General features: G+C 39.7%; 1 protein-coding gene across 1 annotated transcript; it reads left to right on the forward strand.

Moving 5' to 3' along the window:
• Positions 1 to 457: 457 nt before the first annotated feature.
• Positions 458 to 20,538, forward strand: ftr84 (finTRIM family, member 84). The gene is made up of 7 exons (XM_062032798.1): positions 458 to 1,089; positions 3,259 to 3,354; positions 3,444 to 3,677; positions 13,530 to 13,686; positions 13,782 to 13,838; positions 13,912 to 13,965; positions 17,977 to 20,538. Exons 1-7 carry the CDS (start codon positions 517 to 519, stop codon positions 18,516 to 18,518), a joined length of 1,713 nt encoding a protein of 570 aa, XP_061888782.1. The 5' UTR covers positions 458 to 516; the 3' UTR covers positions 18,519 to 20,538.
• Positions 20,539 to 22,707: the final 2,169 nt, after the last annotated feature.

Below are 22,707 nucleotides of genomic sequence, written 5' to 3' on the forward strand. Positions count from 1 at the left end.
TTCGCACCGACAACTTTCTTCTTTGCTTGCTCAGCTTCTTTCTCCATAATGCAATGAACATAATTGCAACAGATTCACGAACACAGATGTCCAGAATACTGTGGAATTATGAAATGAAAACAGAGCTTTTTCGTATTGGCTTCAATGTGGAAGGCATACCCGTGTTCCCCGGGCTACGTCACGCGCATACGTCATCCTCAGAGGCGTTTCGAACCGGAAGTTTAGCGGCAAATTTAAAATGTCACTTTATAAGTTAACCCGGCCGTATTGGCATGTGTTATAATGTTAAGATTTCATCATTGATATATAAACTATCAGACTGCGTGGTCGGTAGTAGTGGGTTTCAGTAGGCCTTTAAGTCATTGTCTGTCTGTTTGTAGTGTAAACACAACCTCCCCTTTTGAATAACAGCATAAAACAACAGTGTGTCAGCATGTTGGGTCACAAGTGGTCTGGTTAGATCATTGCAGGACTACAGTTTATCTGTTTCAATTATTTTCAGCTGTAAAAATAATCATGGCTGAGTCAGGTTTCCCTTTACCACCAGAAGCCATCTGCCCACTCTGTGTGGATTCACAGCGAGACCCGGTCACCATACCATGTGGGGACACATACTGCCTGGAGTGCATCAAGATCTACTGGGACCAGTTTGACCACATGGGAGTGTACAGTTGCCCCCAGTGCCGCGCCACCTTCACGCCGAGGCCTGTGCTGAGGCGCGACATTCCGGACGTCTTCCACGAGCGCCGGCGTCAGCTACCGGAGCTGACGCCATTCCCCGACATGCATCGGGAGTCCTTTTGTGACTTCTGCGTCGGTCGCCGTAACAAGGCTGTCAAATCGTGCCTCGTGTGCCTGGCTTACTACTGCGAGACGCATGTCAAGCCCCATTACGAGTCGTCCACTTTCAAGAGACACAAACTGGTGGACGAAACCGGCCACCTGGACAGGAAGATCTGCCCCCAGCACGAGAAAGGACTGGAGCTGTTTTGCCGCTCAGACCAGATGTGCATATGTGTGTTGTGTACGGTTAGAGAACACCGCAGCCACAACATTGCTTCAGCAGAGGAGGAGCGCGTCGAGAAACAGGTGAGTCTCTGGGAGACATTTATACTGAGAGATGTGAAATACTCAAATGAAGATGGGCATCTTTCACATTTGAACCGGTACCGATACTGGTTGCCAATGGTACCAATTTTTGGTACTTTTGTGTGTTAAGGTGTTACACTCTAACGGACCACAAGACCACTGAGCAGGTGGCCTTGTGGTCCGTTAGAGTGTCCGTCCTGAGATCAATCAATCAATCAATCAATGTTTATTTTTATAGCCCTAAATCACAAGTGTCTCAAAGGGCTGCACAAGCCACGACAACATCCTCGGTACAGAGCCCACAAAAGGGCAAGGAAAAACTCACAACCCAGTGGGATGTCAATGTGAATGACTATGAGAAACCTTGGAGAGGACCGCATATGTGGGTGACCTCCCCCCCTCTAGGGGAGACCGGATGCAATGGACGTCGAGTGGGTCTGACATAATATTGTGAAAGTCCAGTCCATAGTGGATCTAACATAATAGCCTACTATCAAAATGACATGTGTCGCAGGCTGAAGCAAATCTTTGTTGACAGAAATGTTGAAATGTAATGTTTATTCTACACATTTTTATAACATTGGAAAACAGTCATGCAGCGCTTCTCAGAGGGTGAGATAACTCCTGGAAATGACTGGCTTTTAATGGCCAAAGGTATAGATGTGTGTGTCCAAGATAAAGGAAACGGTAGGGTGTCTTCTTTTAATGGATGTATTACAATCTTTGGCCAGCTGGGTAACGTTTGTTGTGGTCTGAAACAACATGGCACACAAACAACTATCAGAAATGTAGCCAATATTACATACAGATAATGTGTCATGAGACATGCAAAACTGAATTATATACAAAGAGGATACCAGTAAAGGATATTAAATGAGCTCAAATAAACCTACAAATGATTCATAATGATACAATATGTATAGCTGGCCTAAATAGCATGTTAGCATTGATTAGCTTGCAGTCATGCACTGACCAAATATGCCTGATTAGCACTCCAACAAGTCAATTACGTCCATAAAGCTCACCTTTGTGCAGTCACGCACAGTATAAAATGTTTGGTGGACAAAATGAAGCAAAGAAGGAGTGGAAGATTTTACATGTAAACAAACTGTTGCGTCACAGTCCACACTATGGTGAGTTCAAGAACGCCCAAAATTAGTAGGACAAAATGATGTTCACCAAATACTCTCATCAGTGAAGCATACCCACAAACATATTAAACAGTTGGCTTTCTATCAATTGGGAAGGTTTGTGTCATGTTTGTCCTCAAACAAAAAACATACTAAAACAAAAATGTATTTTTCCCCCCCATCTTTTTCCATTTTAAATCCTTTATTTAAAAATGGGAGCCACTAAGGAGCCGCGGGTTGCTGACCCCCGGCCTAAGGTATAATGGTTGTAGCACTAAGCCTTTGGCATATAGTTATTGTTAATGTTCAGTGAACCAACAAATACATATAAAATAGTGCTCCTAGGATCCTAAAGAGAGTGCGGAAATACGACCACATCACACCGGTTCTCAGATCCCTTCACTGGCTTCCTCTTCCACTCAGGATGGAATACAAAGTCTCCCTACTAATTGGAAATTGCTCCCTCTACCTCAAAGAACTGCTCACCCCCAAATCCTCCACACGACACCTCCACTCCGGACAGGCTAACCTCCTCCAACCTCCGAGGACAAAGCTCCGAACCATGGGAGACCGGGCTTTCTGCTCCGCAGCTCCCAGTCTGTGGAACGCTCTCCCTGACCACCTGAGGGCACCACAGACTGTGGATGCTTTTAAAAAAGGCTTGAAAACCCATCTTTTAAAAAAAAAAAGCCTTTTGTAAGATTTATGTGTGCTAGTTGTAGTTTTTATTTTATTTTACTATGTATCTTACTCGTTGGGGGCAGCTATTTGTTGTTCCAGCTTTGTTTTTGTTTTTGTTTGTTTTTTCTAAATGCACTGTAGCACTTTGAGATTGTTTGTTCAATGTAATGTGCTTTTACAAATAAAATATATTATTATTATTATTATTATATTCTTCACATTTTCCATTATTGTGTTAGATATGTGCTGTAACTCAGCCTCACCACTTTTTGGTCACCCCCAAGTAGATCCAAACCGGCGTGTCGTATCAGGACTTAAGATTTATGAAAGTCCTCTTATAATCGTTTCTTCCCTCCAGAAAGTGCTGGTGGTGACACAGTCGGAGGTCCAGTACATAATTCAGGAGCGGATGAAGGAACTACAGGAGCTCAAACATAATGTAGATGTTCTTAAAGTGAGAGTTCCCTTCCACACACAGCAAATCATACTTTAGGAAAATAACTTTGTGTACTCCGTGCCTGACAATGTGACCTTATCTGATAGAGCGGTGCCCAGCGGGCCCAAGCTGAGAGCGATAAGACGTTCCACGAGATGCTGCAGGCGGTGGAGCGCTGGAAGGCTGAAATCCATCAGATGATAATGGCCAATATGCAGGCGGCCATGTCGCAGGCGGACGGCTACGTGGAGCGTCTGGAGCAGGAGATACTTGAGCTGCAGCGAAGAGACGCGGAGCTACGGCAGATCCTGGAAACGGAGGACAACATTCACTTTCTGCAGGTTCTCCATTGTCATTTATCCGTCAATTCACAACATCCGTCCGTCCGTTTTCTACCGCTTGTATTAGAATATGAAATTAACTTGATATATATATATATATATATATATATATATATATATATATATATATATATATATATATATATATATATATATATATATATATATATACACTACCGTTCAAAAGTTTGGGGTCACCCAAACAATTTTGTGGAATAGCCTTCATTTCTAAGAACAAGAATAGACTGTCGAGTTTCAGATGAAAGTTCTCTTTTTCTGGCCATTTTGAACGTTTAATTGACCCCACAAATGTGATGCTCCAGAAACTCAATCTGCTCAAAGGAAGGTCAGTTTTGTAGCTTCTGTAACGAGCTAAACTGTTTTCAGATGTGTGAACATGATTGCACAAGGGTTTTCTAATCACCAATTAGCCTTCTGAGCCAATGAGCAAACACATTGTACCATTAGAACACTGGAGTGATAGTTGCTGGAAATGGGCCTCTATACACCTATGTAGATATTGCACCAAAAACCAGACATTTGCAGCTAGAATAGTCGTTTACCACATTAGCAATGTATAGAGTGTATTTCTTTAAAGTTAAGACTAGTTTAAAGTTATCTTCATTGAAAAAAACAGTGCTTTTCCTTCAAAATAAGGACATTTCAATGTGACCCCAAACTTTTGAACGGTAGTGTATATATATATATATATATATATATATATATATATATATATATATATATATATATATATATATATATATATATATATATATATATATATATATATATATATATATATATATATATATATATATATATATGTATGTATATATATATTTTTATTTTTTTATATATTTTTATTTATTTATTTATTTATTTTTTACTTGGGACTTACCGCGGGCCGTAGTTTGGGGACCCCTCGTTTATGCTAAAGGAGCTAACTAACTGAATGTAAAAATCAACAACTAAAAATGCTACCCAATCATATATATGTATATATATGTATTTTTATTTTTAATCCCCTGAAGAGCCTGCGAGACCTGCGAAGCAGCCTTTGTGTTGTTTCCTGACCTAACATATATATATATTTTTTGTGATAGAATGATTGGAGCACATACTTGTTGGTCACAAAAAACATCCATGAAGTTTGCTTCTTTTATGAATTTATTATGGGTCTACTGAAAATGTGACCTAATCTGCTGGGTCAAAAGTATACATACAGCAATGTTAATATTTGCTTACATGTCCCTTGGCAAGTTTCACTGCAAATATAAGAAATAACAGAACTTTCCTCCAGAAGGTCTTATCTTTGTCCATGTGATGTCGGATGAAACACAAATTGAGCTGTTTGGCCACAATACACAGCAATATGTTTGGAGGATAAAAGGTGGGGCCTTTAATCCCAGGAACACCATTCCTACCATCAAGCATGGTGGTGGTAGTATTATGCTCTGGGCCTGTTTTGCTGCCAATTGAACTGATGCTTTACAGAGAGTAAATGGAACAGTGAAAAAGGAGGATTACCTCCAAATGATTCAGGACAACCTAAAATCATCAGCCCGGAGGTTGGGTCTTGGGCGCAGTTGGGTGTTCCAACAGGACAATGACCCCAAACACACATCAAAAGTGGTAAAGGAATGGCTAAATCAGGCTAGAATTAATGCTTTCGAATGGCCTTCCCAAAGTCCGGACTTAAACGTGTGGACAATGCTGAAGAAACAAGTCCATGTCAGAAAACCAACACATTTAGCTGAACTGCACCAATTTTGTCAAGAGGAGTGGTCAAAAATTCAACCAGAAGCTTGTGGATGGCTACCAAAAGCACCTTATTGCAGTGAAACTTGCCAAGGGACATGTAAGCAAATATTAACATTGCTGTATGCATACTTTTGACCCAGCAGATTTGCTCACATTTTCAGTAGACCCATAATAAATTCATAAAAGAACCAAACTTCATGAAGTTTTTTGTGACCAACAAGTATGTGCTCCAATCACTCTATCACAAAAAAATTAAGTTTTAGAAATTATTGGAAACTCAAGACAGCAATGACATTATGTTATTTACAATTGTATGTAAACTTTTGACCACGACTGTATATATATATATATATATATATATATATATATATATATATATATATATATATATATATATATATATATATATATATATATATATATATATATCAATTAATCAATCAATCAATCAATGTTTATTTATATATATATATATATATATATATATATATATATATATATATATATATATATATATATATATATATATATATATATATATTCCTCACGCACTAATTGACTAAAAGAGTGCGCACTTGCCGCACGCTCGCCCGACACTGATGATCAGTGGCGTGCCGTCACTAGAGGCAGGGGAGGCACGGCCTCACCTGCCATCATGGAAAGAAAAAAAAAAGTAAAAAGAAAAAAATAATAATTAAATTGTTATATGTATCCAGTGATTATACTAAAGTTATTTTCCATTTAACTTCACCAGTTTTAGATTATTTTTATTTTTATTTTCACATTTGCCGTTCAAATACTGAGAAGAGACGGTGTGGTGATCAGCAGCCAGTTGAGGCACGTCACTGATTTGTGCCTCAACATGGATTGTGCGCAATGACTCGGCTAACTGCTGGCCTGCTGTGCAGTGACACCGTATTGCTATATGAATTATATTATACATTTCCATAGTTTAGTTAGCTGAGGTATATAATGTCCAGTGTATTTTGTCAATGTGTGTAACGTATTTTTAGTGCTGAGCATTCATAAAACTCTGCTGCGAAGACACACTGTGTGAGGCTCGTCTCATAACCCCGCCTCCTGGTGCCAAGCACCTCCGCCGCAGAATGCACCGCCCGGCGGGAGCGCCGCAGCCGCACCAACCAAAGCCCACACCCAAACCCTCCACGTGCAAGACCGAATCCACCCAAAAAAAGTCACTTAACAAGAAGCCAAAAAGTGCAAAAACAACAATGCTCGCGCTGCAGGAGCCGCGAACGACCGCAGGGACACAACATTAGGTACACCTCCACTGCAGGTTCATATGTTTGTAAATCTGACTGTGATGATGCAGTCGTGCCTCACCGCACGACACTGCTGATGATGTCACGTTATCGATGGGAAAATGCGTTTTTTGACAATATGATTTGCCTGAGCGGCTAGGAGACCCCGACAGTAACAAACGGTAGAAAATATATTAGAAAGGAAAACATTTTTTAAAAACTTGAGACTTCCCGCGGCCCGGATTTGTATGCAGGCTGACCCCTGATCTAAACTTTACCGCTGCCGGGTATTTTTTTCTATACTTTTATTGTAATATTTTCAGAATGTGTTCTATTTTTGGCCAAAGTAAGACAAAGAAAACAATATGAAGTTGTCTTTATTTTTTTGTTTTAATGCCATGATTTTAATAGTCCGCCGTGTGCGCAGATTCCACTCCATGAGCTCAAATGAGTTGGACACCCCTGATGTACAAGATTACAGTATATGTAACCGCTGCAGCAAAGGAAAAAAGGGCAACATAAAATAAAGAGTAGATCCAGCAGAAAATAGACATCATAAACAAAAAGAGGTATCTAACATAGAAGTGGTGGGACAAAAATATAAATAAAAATTGAGACTTCCCACGGGCCGGATTTTGGATGCTGGCGTGTCGTATTCGGCCGTAGTTTGGGGACCCCTGGTTTAAGGCATCAAAAAATATGTGCTCTTTTTCAAATTAGGGTTCTACGGTATACCGGTATTAGTATAGTACCGCGATACTAATGAATCATATTCGGTACTATACCGCCTCTGAAACGTACTGGTCCCGCGTCGTCGTCACGTTGAGTCATTGCTGGTTTACGAGCAGAGGAGCATGTTCGGCAGTGCACAATCACAGAATACTTACAAGCAGAAACAGTGTGTAGACAGAAAAGGGATACCGGACACATTTTGGCTTAAAAACTAAAGATCAATCAATCAATCAGTGTTTATTTATATAGCCCTAAATCACAAAAGTCTCAAAGGGCTGCTTAAAGGTGAAGTTATAACACTGAAACGCCCTCAGGAAGAGGTGCTTTAAGACATGGCTAGCTAGCTAGCGGCTAACGTCCATCCTCCGTCGCCAGTGTTTTAGCTACTTCTAAATCACTAATCCTGGTCTCCATGGTGACAAATAAAGTAAGTTTCTTACAAGTATCATCCCTGCAGGACGAGGAATAGCTAAACATGCTTCACTACACACCGTAGCTCACCGGCATCAAAATGTAAACAAACGCCATGGGTGGATCGACACCTAACATCCACTGTAATGATATCAAGTAAGATAAGCACGTATCTAGTTGATCCTACTATGATTACATCAATCAATCAATCAATGTTTATTTATATAGCCCTAAATCACAAGTGTCTCAAAGGGCTGTACAAGCCACAACGACATCCTCGGTACAGAGCCCACATACGGGCAAGGAAAAACTCACCCCAGTGGGACGTCGGTGAATGACTATGAGAAACCTTGGAGAGGACCGCATATGTGGGTAACCCCCCCCCCTCTAGGGGAGACCGAAAGCAACGGATGTCGAGTGGGTCTGACATAACATTGTGAAAGTCCAGTCCACAGTGGATCCAACACATCAGCGGGAGTCCAGTCCACAGCGGGGCCAACAGGAAACCATCCCGAGCGGAGACGGGTCAGCAGCGCAGAGATGTCCCCAACCGATGCACAGGCTAGTGGTCCACCCGGGGTCCCGGCTCTGGACAGCCAGCACTTCATCCATGGCCACCGGACCTATGCAACTCCCCCTCGCAAGGGACAGGGGAGAAGAGGAGAGAAGAAAAGAAACGGCAGATCAACTGGTCTAAAAAAGGGGGGGGTCTATTTAAAGGCTAGATTATACAAATGAGTTTTAAGATGGGACTTAAATGCTTCTACTGAGGTAGCATCTCTAACTGTTACCGGGAGGGCATTCCAGAGTACTGGAGCCCGAATAGAAAACGCTCTATAGCCCGCAGACTTTTTTTTGGCTCTGGGAATCACTAATAAGCCGGAGTTCTTTGAACGCAGATTTCTTGTCGGGACATATGGTACAATACAATCGGCAAGATAGGCTGGAGCTAAACCGTGTAATATTTTATACGTAAGTAGTAAAACCTTAAAGTCGCATCTTAAGTGCACAGGAAGCCAGTGCAAGTGAGCCAGTATAGGCGTAATATGATCAAACTTTCTTGTTTTTGTCAAAAGCCTTGCAGCCGCATTTTGTACCAACTGTAATCTTTTAATGCTAGACATAGGGAGGCCCGAAAATAATACGTTACAGTAATCGAGACGAGACGTAACGAACGCATGGATAATGATCTCAGCGTCGCTAGTGGACAAGATGGAACGAATTTTAGCGATATTACGGAGATGAAAGAAGGCCGTTTTAGTAACCCTCTTAATGTGTGACTCAAACGAGAGAGTTGGGTCGAAGATAATACCCAGATTCTTTACCGAGTCTCCTTGTTTAATTGTTTGGTTGTCAAATGTTAAGGTGGTATTATTAAATAGATGTTGGTGTCTAGCAGGACCGATAATCAGCATTTCCGTTTTCTTAGCGTTGAGTTGCAAAAAGTTAGCGGACATCCATTGTTTAATTTCATTAAGACACGCCTCCAGCTGACTACAGTCCGGCGTGTTGGTCAGCTTTAGGGGCATGTAGAGTTGAGTGTCATCAGCATAACAGTGAAAGCTAACACCGTACTTGCGTATGATGTCACCCAGCGGCAGCATGTAAATACTAAAGAGTGCAGGGCCAAGAACCGAACCCTGGGGAACTCCGCACGTTACCTTGACATAGTCCGAGGTCACATTGTTATGGGAGACGCACTGCATCCTGTCAGTAAGATAAGAGTTAAACCAAGACAAGGCTAAGTCTGACATACCAATACGTGTTTTGATACGCTCTAATAAAATATTATGATCGACGGTATCGAAAGCGGCGCTAAGATCAAGAAGCAGCAACATAGATGACGCATCAGAATCCATCGTTAGCAATAGATCATTAGTCATTTTTGCGAGGGCTGTCTCCGTAGAGTGATTTGCCCTGAAACCGGATTGAAAAGGTTCACAGAGATTGTTAGTCACTAAGTGTTCATTTAGCTGCTGTGCAACAGTTTTTTCGAGAATTTTGGAAATAAACGGAAGGTGGGAGACCGGTCGGTAGTTTACCATGAGGTCAGGATCGAGGTTAGGTCTTTTGAGCAGAGGATGAATAACCGCTTTTTTGAATGCTAGGGGAACAGTGCCGGAGGAAAGTGATAAGTTTATAATATTTAACACTGATGGACCTAATAATACAAACAGTTCCTTGATAAGTTTCCCAGGAAGTGGGTCAAGTAAACATGTTGTTTGTTTTATCCCACTTACACGCTGTAATAATTCCTCTAATGTTATTTCATCAAAAATAGAGAGACTATTTTGGAGGGCAGTGTCCGTCGTATATACAGTCGTATTTGTGTTAATAGAGCCCAGTTGTAGCTGGGATGCGTTGTCTTTAATCTCCTTTCTAATGAGTTCAATTTTCTTATTAAAGAAATTCATAAAATCATCTGCCGAGTGGGTGGAGCTACTGGGAGGAGTCCCTTGTTGGGTTAGCGATGCTACTGTACTAAACAGAAATTTAGGATCGTTTTTGTTGAGGCGGATGAGATTTGAGTAGTATTTAGCTTTAGCTAAGGTAAGCATGCGTTTATAAGTTATTAAACTATCACTCCATGCTTGATGGAAAACCTCAAGTTTAGTCGCGCGCCATTTGCGTTCCAGTTTTCTACATGATAATTTATGAGCTCTAATTTCTTCTGTAAACCATGGGGTGCGCCTTTTAGGGGCCCTTTTTTGCTTTAGCGGTGCTATACTATCAATAATTTCGCGCAAGGCATCGTCAAAGTTGTTAGTGAGTTTATCAATAGAGCCGACATAATTTGGGAATGGTGCTATTACCGAAGGCAGTAGGTCAGCAAGAGTCATCGTTGTGGCAGCATTAATGTTGCGGCCGCTATAGCAGTTATTATTATTATTAGCTTGTTGACAAAGAGTCAAAACTTCAAATTTTATAAGGTAATGATCGGACATTACTTTAGTATATGGAAGTATCATAACTTTGGAGGTGGTGACACCCCTGACAAGCACTAGATCTATTGTATTACCGTTGCGATGCGTGGGTTCATGTATTATTTGTGTAAGACCACAGCTATCAATTATGGTTTGGAGCGCCACGCACTGAGGGTCCGATGGGGTATTCATATGGATATTAAAGTCCCCCATTATGATTATATTGTCGGCGTGCGTCACTAGATCAGCAACGAACTCTGAGAATTCACTGATAAAGTCCGAATAGGGCCCAGGGGGGCGGTAGATAACAGCCAGGTCGAGAGGTAGCGGTGTGACAGACCTCATAGTAAGCACCTCAAACGATTTATATTTATTATTTAGGTTAGGGGTAAGGTTGAAATTTTCATTGTATATTAGTGCGACACCCCCTCCCCTTTTAAGAGGGCGGGCAACATGCGCATTCGTATAGTTAGGAGGAGATGCCTCATTGAGCGCAAAAAATTCGTCCGGTTTGAGCCAGGTTTCGCTAAGACCAATGACGTTAAGATTGTTGTCTCTAATGACCTCATTAACCAATAACGCCTTGGGAGACAATGATCTTATGTTTAAAAAGCCCATATTATAGGTATTGGGCTGTTTTGACGAGTTTTTGTTAAGATTATCCGTAGTGGCAATATTAACAATGTTGCGTTTATTATGCGTAGTGCACTTTAAATAGTTTCGACCATATCTAGGAATTGATATGACGGGAATTTTCCGATTGTTTGCTTGGTGCTGCAATAGACTGGACATATCATAATTTGCCACCTCAGTAGAATGCATGTCCACCTCTGACACAGACACAACAGAAAAAACATTATGTGAATTGTGTATTATTCTAAGAGAATTGCTATGCGTACATGGATTATCCAGCCTGGCGCTGGCTAGTTCTAGCTTAACTGACTCCTCACCCGGACTAACAGACATTGTAATTGCCTGTGACCGGGCTTGCTCTAGTGTAGTCAGTCAAGTGAGACTTAAATAGTAGTCTATGTTTCTAGACAGGATGATGGCGCCTTCCTGGTTAGGGTGAAGGCCGTCTCTCATCAGCAAGCCTGGTTTGCCCCAGAAAGAGGGCCAGTTATCAATAAACGTTAGTCTCTGCGTCCTACAGTAGCTAGCCAACCACTTGTTAAGCGAGACTAATCTGCTATATCTCTCATCATTGCCTCTCGCAGGCAGGGGGCCAGAGACAATTACTCGATGCCTGGACATCTTTCTGGCGAGATCACAAGTCCTGGCTATGTTTCTCTTTGTAATCTCTGACTGTCTCATTCTAGTGTCATTGGAGCCAACGTGTACAACTATATTCGCATAATTAGTGGTGCGATTAGCCTGTCGTACGTGTTTACTAGGCCTGTTGCGAGTTAGCTCCCTAAGATTAGCTTCAATGTCAGGTGCTCTGGCCCCGGGGATACACTTTATTGTGGCTGGTTTGCTAAGCTTTATGTTTCGGGTGATGGAGTCCCCTATAACTAAGGTGTGGTGCCCGGTAGACTGGGGTGTAGGACTAGCTAAAGAGCTAAATCTATTATGCGTCTCAACCGGTACACCGTAGCTTGTAGGCCGCTTAGGACTGCTACAAGCTGGGCTAGTTAGCTCGCTACAGCTAACGCTAGCAGATGTGTCCGCAACATCTAAAGTTACGACATTACTCTGCTCTAACTGGCGGACACGGCCCTCTAGCAGAGCCAACCTCTCCGTGAGTATGGTGCAAGACGCGCAGGAAGCCATTACTCACAGTGTTTTCTGTCACCGAGTGAAGTTCCTGCTGTCCTCAGGGAAGTGGTCGCGGTCTGTAGGAGTAGCTTCTTACTGACCGGCGCTGCCTTTCTCCGCGCTAGCTTAGCAGCTAGCTAGCTGAGGAAAGGGTGGTGGGACAGAGATCGGGTGATTTGCAAGTTAAATAGTACCACTAAAAATGTTTGAGAAGTGTTAAAGAAAGCTGTAGAACAATTAAAAGCACACAGATAGAGCGCTACTTAGCTTTTTCGCAACAGCGAACAGACGGCGAGCAGTCACGCACGGTGAACCGGAACCGGGTCACATCGATATGTTTTGGCATCACAACATCTTCTTTCATTTTTTTAATATGTATATTATGTTTATAAACTCAGGAAATATGTCCCTGGACACATGAGGACTTTGAATATGACCAATGTATGATCCTGTAACTACTTGGTATCGGATCGATACCCAAATGTGTGTGGTATCATCCAAAATTAATGTAAAGTATCAAACAACAGAAGAATAAGTGATTATTAAATTTGAACAGAAGTGTATATAGAACATGTTAAAAGAGAAAGTAAGCAGATATTAACAGTAAATGAACAAGTAGATTAATAATTAATTTTCTACCACTTGTCCTTAATAATGTTAACAAAATAAATGTCAGCAGACTAATTAGGAGCCTTTGTTTGTTTACTTACTACTAAAAGACAAGTTGTCTTGTTTGTTCACTATTTTATTTAAGGACTTAACTGCAATAAGAGACATATGTTTAATGTACCCTAAGATTGTTTGTTAAAATAAAGCCAACAATGCAATTTTTTTTGTGGTCCCCTTTATTTAGAAAAGTACCGACAAGTATTGAAATAATTTTAGTACCGGTACCAAAATATTGGTATCGTTACAACACTAGTTCAAAGAGCTGTACTCTTCTAAATACAGTATATGTGTGCATTTTGATTGATATATGATGACTCATGTTTATTGTTGGATAGAATTTTCCAACCTTGTGCGTCGCCCCGCAAGCCATGGTGCCCAAAGTGCTCATCAACCCTCAGTTCTCCTTCAGTGAAATGAGCAAAACGGCTGCAGAAATGAAGGAACACCTGGATGACATTTGTAAAAAAGAACTGGGAAAAATCTCCAAGACAGGTGAGTTCCAATCATTTTTAAACACATGATTGACTTATCCGAATGATCACAAAGTCGAGTGTGTGACGTACTGACGTACTATGTAACATTGGCAGTCAGCGAAACCCCCGTGTACATCCTTTTGCCAAGAAATGGGGACAAAAGGCTCAAAGGTGAGTAGGCTGGAATGATTTAGATGCAAAAAAATCATGAACTCAACACAGAAAATATTTTTCTTAATGACAGTTCCTAGCAGAGTGGATTTTCAGGAGCCGAAAACAAGAGCAGACTTTTTAAGATGTGAGTATTCTATGGTTGATAGTGCAGTATGCAATGCAGTAGGGTTGTATGGTATACCAGTACTAGCATAGTATCGCGGTACTCGTATAGTATTGCGGTACTAATGAATCAAAAACGGTGCTATACTCTGTTTAAAAAGTACCGGTTCTGTCTATTTGTGTTGGCCCTGCGGTGAGGCGGCCACTTGTCCAGGGTGTACCCCGCCTACCGCCCGAATGCAGCTTAGATAGGCTCCAGCGAGCAGAGGAGCATGTTCGGCAGCGCACAATCACGGAGTACTTACAAGGAGACACGGTGCGTAGACAGGAAAGGGAGAACGTGGGAAAACTGACCATAAAGGTGAAACTATAACACTGTAACGCTCTCAGGAAGAGGTGCTTTAAGACATGGCTAGCTAGCTAGCAACGAACATCCACCCGCAGTCGGCAGTGTTTTAGCTACTTCTAAATCACTAATCCTGGTCTCCATGGCGACAAATAAAGTACGTTTCTTACAAGTATCATCCATGCAGGACGAGGAATAGCTAAACATGCTTTACTGCACACCGTAGGAGGATACAATAGCTCAACGGCGTCACCACTAACAAAAGCTAGCGTGCCTGAATGTAAACAAACGCCATGGGTGGATCTACACCTGACATCCACTGTAATGATACCAAGCACAATAGCGTATCTAGTCGATACTACTATGGGTTAATGGGCTATACTTGTATAGCGCTTTTCTACCTTTAAGGTACTCAAAGCGCTTTGACACTATTTCCACATTCACCCATTCACACACACATTCACACGCTGAGGGCGGGAGCTGCCATGCAAGGCCCTAACCACGACCCATCAGGAGCAAGGGTGAAGTGTCTTGCTCAAGGACACAACGGACGTGACTAGGATGGTAGAAGGTGGGGATTGAACCAGGAACCCTCAGGTTGCTGGCACGGCCACTCTCCCAACTTCACCACGCCGTCCCTATGATTACATCGATATTTTTTTTATCAGCAAAACAATATTTTTCAAAATTCATGTTATGTCTATAGCAGGGGTCACCAACACGGTGCCCGCGGGCACCAGGTAGCCCGTAAGGACCAGATGAGTAGCCCGCCGGCCTGTTCTAAAAATAGCTCAGATAGCAGCACTTACCAGTGAGCTGCCTCTATTTTTAAAATGTTATTTATTTACTAGCAAGCTGGTCTCGCTTTGCCCGACATTTTTAATTCTAAGAGAGACAAAACTCAAATAGAATTTGAAAATCCAAGAAAATATTTTAAAGACGTGGTCTTCACTTGTTTAAATAAATGCATTATTTTTTTTACTTTGCTTCTTATAACTTTCAGAAAGACAATTTTAGAGAAAAAACACAACCTTAAAAATTATTTTAGGATTTTTAAACACATTTAAAACACACTTTTAAATTCCTTCCTCTTCTTTCCTGACAATTTAAATCGATGTTCAAGTAAATTTATTTGTTTTATTGTAAAGAATAATAAATACATTTTAATTTAATTCTTCATTTTAGCTTCTGTTTTTTCGACGAAGAATATTTGTAAAATATTTCTTCAAACTTATTATGATTAAAATTCAAAAAAATTATTCTGGCAAATCTAGAAAATCTGTAGAATCAAATTTAAATCTTATTTCAAAGTCTTTTGAATTTCTTTTAAAATTGTTGTTCTGGAAAATCTAGAAGAAATAATTATTTGTCTTTGTTAGAAATATAGCTTGGTCCAATTTGTTATATATTCTAACAAAGTGTAGATTGGATTTTAACCTATTTAAAACATGTCATCAAAATTCTAAAATTAATCTTAATCAGGAAAAATTACTAATGATGTTCCATAAATTATTTTTTTAAGTTTTTCTCTTCTTTTTTTCGGTTGAATTTTGAATTTTAAAGAGTCGAAATTGAAGATAAACTGTTTCAAAATTTAATTGTAATTTTTTTCGTGTTTTCTCCTCTTTTAAACCGTTCAATTAAGTGTAAATATCATTAATTATTAATAATAACATAGAGTTAAAGGTAAATTGAGCAAATTGGCTATTTCTGGCAATTTATTTAAGTGTGTATCAAACTGGTAGCCCTTCGCATTAATCAGTACCCAAGAAGTAGCTCTTGGTTTCAAAAAGGTTGGTGACCCCTGGTCTATAGACTCAGGAAATATGTCCCTAGACCAGTGGTTCTTAACCTTGTTGGAGGTACCGAACACCACCAGTTTCATATGCGTATTCACTGAACCATTCTTTAGTGAAAAATACATTTTTATTTTTTTTTAAAATTCAAGGCAAAGTTATGTTTTTTCACTGGTGCACAAAATGAACCGTGCATGAACATCACCTCGTTCAAAGAACAAAACCAACACAATGCATGAACTCACAACAAATTAAACACCTGCAAATCAGTGTGACTTCTGCTGTTGCCTTTGAGAGACCAGTTCAGATATGCGTGGCTTCACTTTGGCAAGTGCCACTCTCATGTCATTTTAAATGATAAATGCTAAAATAAAATAATGTATTTATTTTCACAGCAAAGTCTGTTCCCTTTCTTAATTTTCCACCTAGACATGCAATACTAGTACACAGCTCATGAAAAACATTTTTTGTTTTTGTCATTGTAAGTGGGCCAAAACACTTATATTAGAAAATAATCTCATGGAAATGACAGCTGTCATTTTATTATAATAATAAAACATTGAATTTGAGGGAACATTGTTTGAGGGTATCCATAATACGCCGACAGCGAGAAGTTTTTATTGACACAATGAGTCGGGTGTGTCTTGACTTCCACGGCGGAGGCTCCGCCGAACCCCTGAAGCCGACTCACCGAACCCCTAGGGTTCGATCGAACCCAGGTTAAGAACCACTGCCCTAGACACATGAGGACTCTGAATATGACCAATGTATGATCCTGTAACTACTTGGTATCGGATTGATACCCAAATTTGTGGTATCATCCAAAACTAATGGAAAGTATCAAACAACAGAAGAATAAGTGATTATTACATTTTAACAGAAGTGTAGATAGGACATGTTAAACGAGAAAGTAAGCAGATATTAACAGTAAATGAACAAGTGGATTAATAATCAATTTTACAGTTTGTCCTTTATAACAGTGGTCCCCAACCTTTTTGTAGCTGCGGACCGGTCAACGCTTGAAAATTTATCCCACGGACCGGTGGGGGGTGGGGGGGGCGGGGGGGTGTATTTTTTAAAAAAAAAGTTTTTTTTAATTTTTTTTTTTACATAAATAAATACAATCATGTGTGCTTACGGACTGTATCCCTGCAGACTGTATTGATCTATATTGATATATAATGTATATATTGTGTTTTTTATGTTGATTTCATTAAAAAATTTAAAAAAAATAAATAAATAAATAAATTAAAAAAAAAAAAAAATAAAAAATAAAAAAAAAAAAATATATATATATATATATATATATATATATATATATATATATATATATATATATATATATATATATATATATATATATATATATATATATATATATATATATATATATGTGTATATATATATATATATATATATATATATATATATATATATATATATATTTTTTTTTATTTTTTTTTTAATTTATTTATTTTTTTTTTTAATTTATTGTGCGGACTGGTAGTTGGGGGCCACTGCTTGATAATGTTGACAAAATAATGGAATGATAAATGACACAATATGTTACTGCATATGTCAGCAGACTAATTAGGAGCCTTTGTTTGCTTACTTACTACTAAAAGACAAGTTGTCTTGTATGTTCACTATTTTATTTAAGGACACAATTGTTCTTCGGTTGCAATAATAAACATATATTTAATGTACTGTAAGATTTTTTTGTTAAAATAAAGCCAATAATGCCATTTATTGTGATCCCCTCTATTTAGAAAAGTATCGGAAAGTATCGAAATGCATTTTAGTACCGGTACAACCCTACAGTGTAGTAATCAATAAGGATGTTTGTATTCATTTAAGTGTTCACTATATCATTAAATGTCTTCCTTATCAGACTCTACTAAGATGTCCTTCGATCCAAACACAATCTATAAAGAGCTGGTCCTATCAGATGGAAACCAGAGGGTCACCAGAAGGAAAACAGTCCAGTTTTATCCCGACCACCCCGAGCGGTTTGACGGCTTCTCCCAGGCGTTGTGCAAGGAGCCACTGACCGGTTTCCGGTTTTACTGGGAGGCCGAGTGGAGCGGCGAGTTCTCTGTGGGGGTGGCGTTTAAAAGCATCAGTCGCAAGGGGAAAAACTCCAACAGTCTGCTGGGCTACAACAACAAGTCTTGGAGTCTGCTCTGCTCCGACTCGGGATATTCCGCCTGGCACGACAAAACCGACCGCGACCTTCCCAATGCTCCCAGGGCGTCGCGGATTGGCGTCTACCTGGACTATGCAGGCAACACTGTGGCCTTTTACTCGGTGTCACAGGCCATGGAGCTCATACACAGATTCAAGGCTCACTTCAGCGAGCCTTTATATGCAGGCTTTGGCGTGGGTTCCTCTGTGACTCTTTGTCAGCTCAAGCAAAGTGCTACACCTTATTAAGATAAGCGGACTTGCTCACAAACATGCTAGAACAGCGATTCTCAAACTGTGGAACGAATGCTGGCTCAATCTAGTGCGGGGGTCAGCAACCTGCGGCTCTTTAGTGCCGCCCTAGTGGCTCTCTGGAGCATTTTTTGAAAAAAAGGATTGACAATGGAAAAAGATGGGGGAGGGGGGAACGACACAAACAAACGTAACAGTTTGTTTACATGTTAAATATTCCACTCCTTCTTTGTCTCATTTTGTCCACCAAACGTTTTATACTGTGTGTGAATGCACAAAGGTCACAAAAAACATTCATGAAGTTTGGTTCTTTTATGAATTTATTATGGGTCTACTGAAAATGTGACCACAACTGCTGGGTAAAAAGTATACATATAGCAATGTTAATATTTGCTTACATGTCCCTTGGCAAGTTTCACTGCAAATATAAGAAATAACAGAACTTTCCTCCAAAAGGTCTTATCTTTGTCCATGTGATGTCAGATGAGACAAAAAAGTTGCTGTTTGGCCACAATACCCAGCAATATGTTTGGAGGAGAAAAGGTGAGGCCTTCAATCCCAGGAACACCATTCCTACCGTCAAGCATGGTGGTGGTAGTATTATGCTCTGGGCCTGTTTTGCTGCCAATGGAACTGGTGCTTTACAGAGAGTAAATGGGACAGTGAAAAAGGAGGATTACCTCCATATTCTTCAGGACAACCTAAAATCATTGATTGATTGATTGAAACTTTTATTAGTAGATTGCACAGTACAGTACATATTCCGTACAATTGACCACTAAATGGTAACACCCGAATAAGTTTTTCAACGTGTTTAAGTCGGGATCCACGTTAATCAATTCTGAGGTTGGATCTTGGGCGCAGTTGGGTGTTCTAACAGGACAATGACCCCAAACACACGTCAAAAGTGGTAAAGGAATGGCTAAATCAGGCTAGAGTGAAGGTTTTAGAATGGCCTTCCCAAAGTCCTGATTTAAACGTGTGGACAATGCTGAAGAAACAAGTGGTTGTTGCTTTGTTGATGCTATTGACTTGTTGGAGTGCTAATCAGGCATATTTGGTCAGTGCATGACTGCAAGCTAATCAATGCTAACATGCTATTTAGGCTAGCTGTATGTACATATTGCATCATTATGCCTCATTTGTAGGTATATTTGAGCTCATTTAATTTCCTTTACTTGTATCCTCTTTGTATATCATTTAGTTTTGCATGTCTCATGACACATTATCTGTATGTAATATTGGCTGCAATACAGATAGTTGTTTGTGTGCTATGTTGTTCCAGACCACAGCAAACATTACCTAGCTTGCCAAAGATTGTAATAAATCTATTAAAAGAAGACAGCCTGTCATTTCCTTTAACTTGGACACACACATCTAAACCTTTGGCCATTAAAAGCCAGGAGTTATCTCACCTCTGATAGCCTCTGATTTACGAATAGTTTCTAATGTTGTAAAAATGTGTAGAATAAATAGTGAATTTCAACATTTCTGTCAACGAAGATTTGCTTCAGCCTGCGACACAGTCATTTTGATAGTAGGCTAATATAGACACTTACATCATGTGTTGCCTTCATTATAAGACTTAAATAGGGCTTTTCATTTTTTGCGGCTCCAGACAGATTTGTTTTTTGTATTTTTGGTCCAATATGGCTCTTTCAAGGTTTGGGTTGCCGACCCCTGATTTAGTGGTAGGCCAAAAATCACTTATCTTAGTATTGTAATGACATGACTCCAACTGCTATCAAAGGTTTATCAGCCTTGAATGGATCAAACTGATCCGTGGCCACCTGATAACCTCTCTGCATAGCAGAAAAGAGAGAAGGCAGATCAACTGGTCTAAAAATGGGTTTATTTAAAGCAGAGGTGTCAAAGTCGTTTTCACTGAGGGCCACATCGCAGTTATGTTTGGCCCCAAAGGGCCGCTTCTAACAGTGAATACTATTATTACACAATTTTTTAAATGCATTTTATTAGTAGATTTAAAAAAAAAAAATTGTTAAAAAAAATGGTAAGTTGCAATAATTTCACCTCAAAATTGTGTGTATTTTACTGTAAATAGAAAAACAATACTGCTGTTTTTACGGTAAAAAAGGCAGCGCAGTTGCCAGAATGTTACTGTAAAATGTACATTGTTTTTTTTTACTGTAAATAAAAAAAAACTGGCATCTGATCTACCGGTTAGTTTTTGTTTTGTTTTTGTTTTTTACCGCAAATCAACAACTGTATTACTGTAAATGCCATTTTTTTACAGTAAAAAAAAAAACAGTACTGTTTTTTTTATTTAGAGAAAAATGCTGTAAAAACCACAGTACATTTCACAATTTGAAATCTATTGCTGCTTTTCTGTTGCACAATTTGATGGACAACATGCCTTGGAATCATTATTATTATCTATTTAAAAAATTGTTTGAATGTTTGATAATATGTATTTTTTGCATAATTAGACAATATTTAAATTAACATAATTTGCGGTTACATGGAGTACTTTTTTATTTTTTCTCCCAAAATAGAAAGAAAAAATACATTTAGTGAGATAAGTTACAGTACGTTATTGATATATATTATTTCCAGGCTTTCGAGGGCCAAAGAAAATGATGTGGCTGGCCATATCTGGCCTCCGGGCCTTGAGTTTGACGTCAGTGATTTAAAGGCTAGAGTATACAAATTAGTTTTAAGTTGTTACAATTCGACTACTGCAGGCCATAGTTGACGCCAAAATAAACGATTAAGACACAGACAGAACCGTCTTACTCCGCCATTTCTATCACTCAACACGCGTGGGAACCGGATATTCTCCACGTTTGTCCGTGTGCGTCTGCCCTTTCCCAGCCAATCAACACGCAGAACACATGTCAACAAAGACGGATATTGGCAGAGAAAGCTGCACGTAACAATGATGCCTTCAAGGCCTTGGGAAACCACAACGTCTACGCCAGGAGGGTCAAACTCCTTTTAGCTCAGGGGCCGGAATGGTAAAATCATGGCATGATAACTTAAAAAAAAAAGACTTCAGGTTGTTTTCTTTGTTTTACTTTGGCCAAAAATAAAACAAGCACATTCTGAAAATGTACAAATCATAAATAATCGTCTCTGGACAAAACACTTCAAATTTGTTGAGAATTCTGAGAAAATGGGTGCAGTTTCAAAAACACAATGAGTTTAGACTTAGCCTCAGTGTATCTACAAAGCCAGGATTAAACTTGAAGTCACAGATTTTCTGGGATTGAACATAAACACAACATGTAAACTCTTCTAGGTATCAAACACCTCCTTTGTCATGTCCACATATCAATCCAGTGCTAACTCAACAAACCGTAAGAAACGGAGGTAAAAACTATTCAAAAGGGTTAAGTTCACTTTTGTAGCATTTGTCAGAGACATTTTGGGGCAACTAGGGGGCCAAATGAAGCAAAATACATAAAACGGCGGGTTTTAAGTTTCATTTGGGTCGAGGAGGAGGAGCCACAGTCCCCCTTTACTGTGTACCTCTTGCTTGCCTAACAGAATTGCTATTGTGACATCCAGTGGACACGTTTAGAACAGCAGTTTCCTTCGAGAAAAAAAACAGCACATTTTTATGCTTGGCAAATTCATCAGACGGGTCGGATAAAACCTGTCCGCGGGCCGGATTGGCCCCTGGTCTACGCGTTCTGTCCGGTTCCTGCTGACAAGAGGTATCCATCTTTGATAGCTGCAGGCTGTGATGTGAAAAGATAGAGGTTGTTTACTTAAAAATGACAGGTACAACAAAACTACTGTCGTGGAGTAGGAGCATGGATCAGGAGGGAGCGAGTGTTTTCCTACAGTGTTTTACTATCCTATATTCAAACACAGTGTCACTGTTCAAACTGTGTAATGTTACAGGGGCCGGAAATATTGAATATGTAGGTACTTGTTAAATAAAACATTAGCCTTGTTTTTTTATGAATACTTAGGCCTACCAAGCTACTTTATTTTACAAAACCCAAAACCAGTGAAGTTGGCACGTTGTGTAAATCGTAAATAAAAACAGAATACAATGATTTGCAAATCCTTCTCAACTTATATTCAATTAAATAGACTGCAAAGACAAGACACTTAACGGTCGGACTGGTAAACTTTTTTTGCAAATATTAGCTCATTTGGAATTGTATGCCTGCAACATGTTTCAAAAAAGCTGGCACAAGTGGCAAAAAAGACTGAG

Source organism: Entelurus aequoreus, linkage group LG22 (genome assembly GCF_033978785.1).
Source record: "Entelurus aequoreus isolate RoL-2023_Sb linkage group LG22, RoL_Eaeq_v1.1, whole genome shotgun sequence".
Taxonomy (NCBI): domain Eukaryota; kingdom Metazoa; phylum Chordata; class Actinopteri; order Syngnathiformes; family Syngnathidae; genus Entelurus; species Entelurus aequoreus.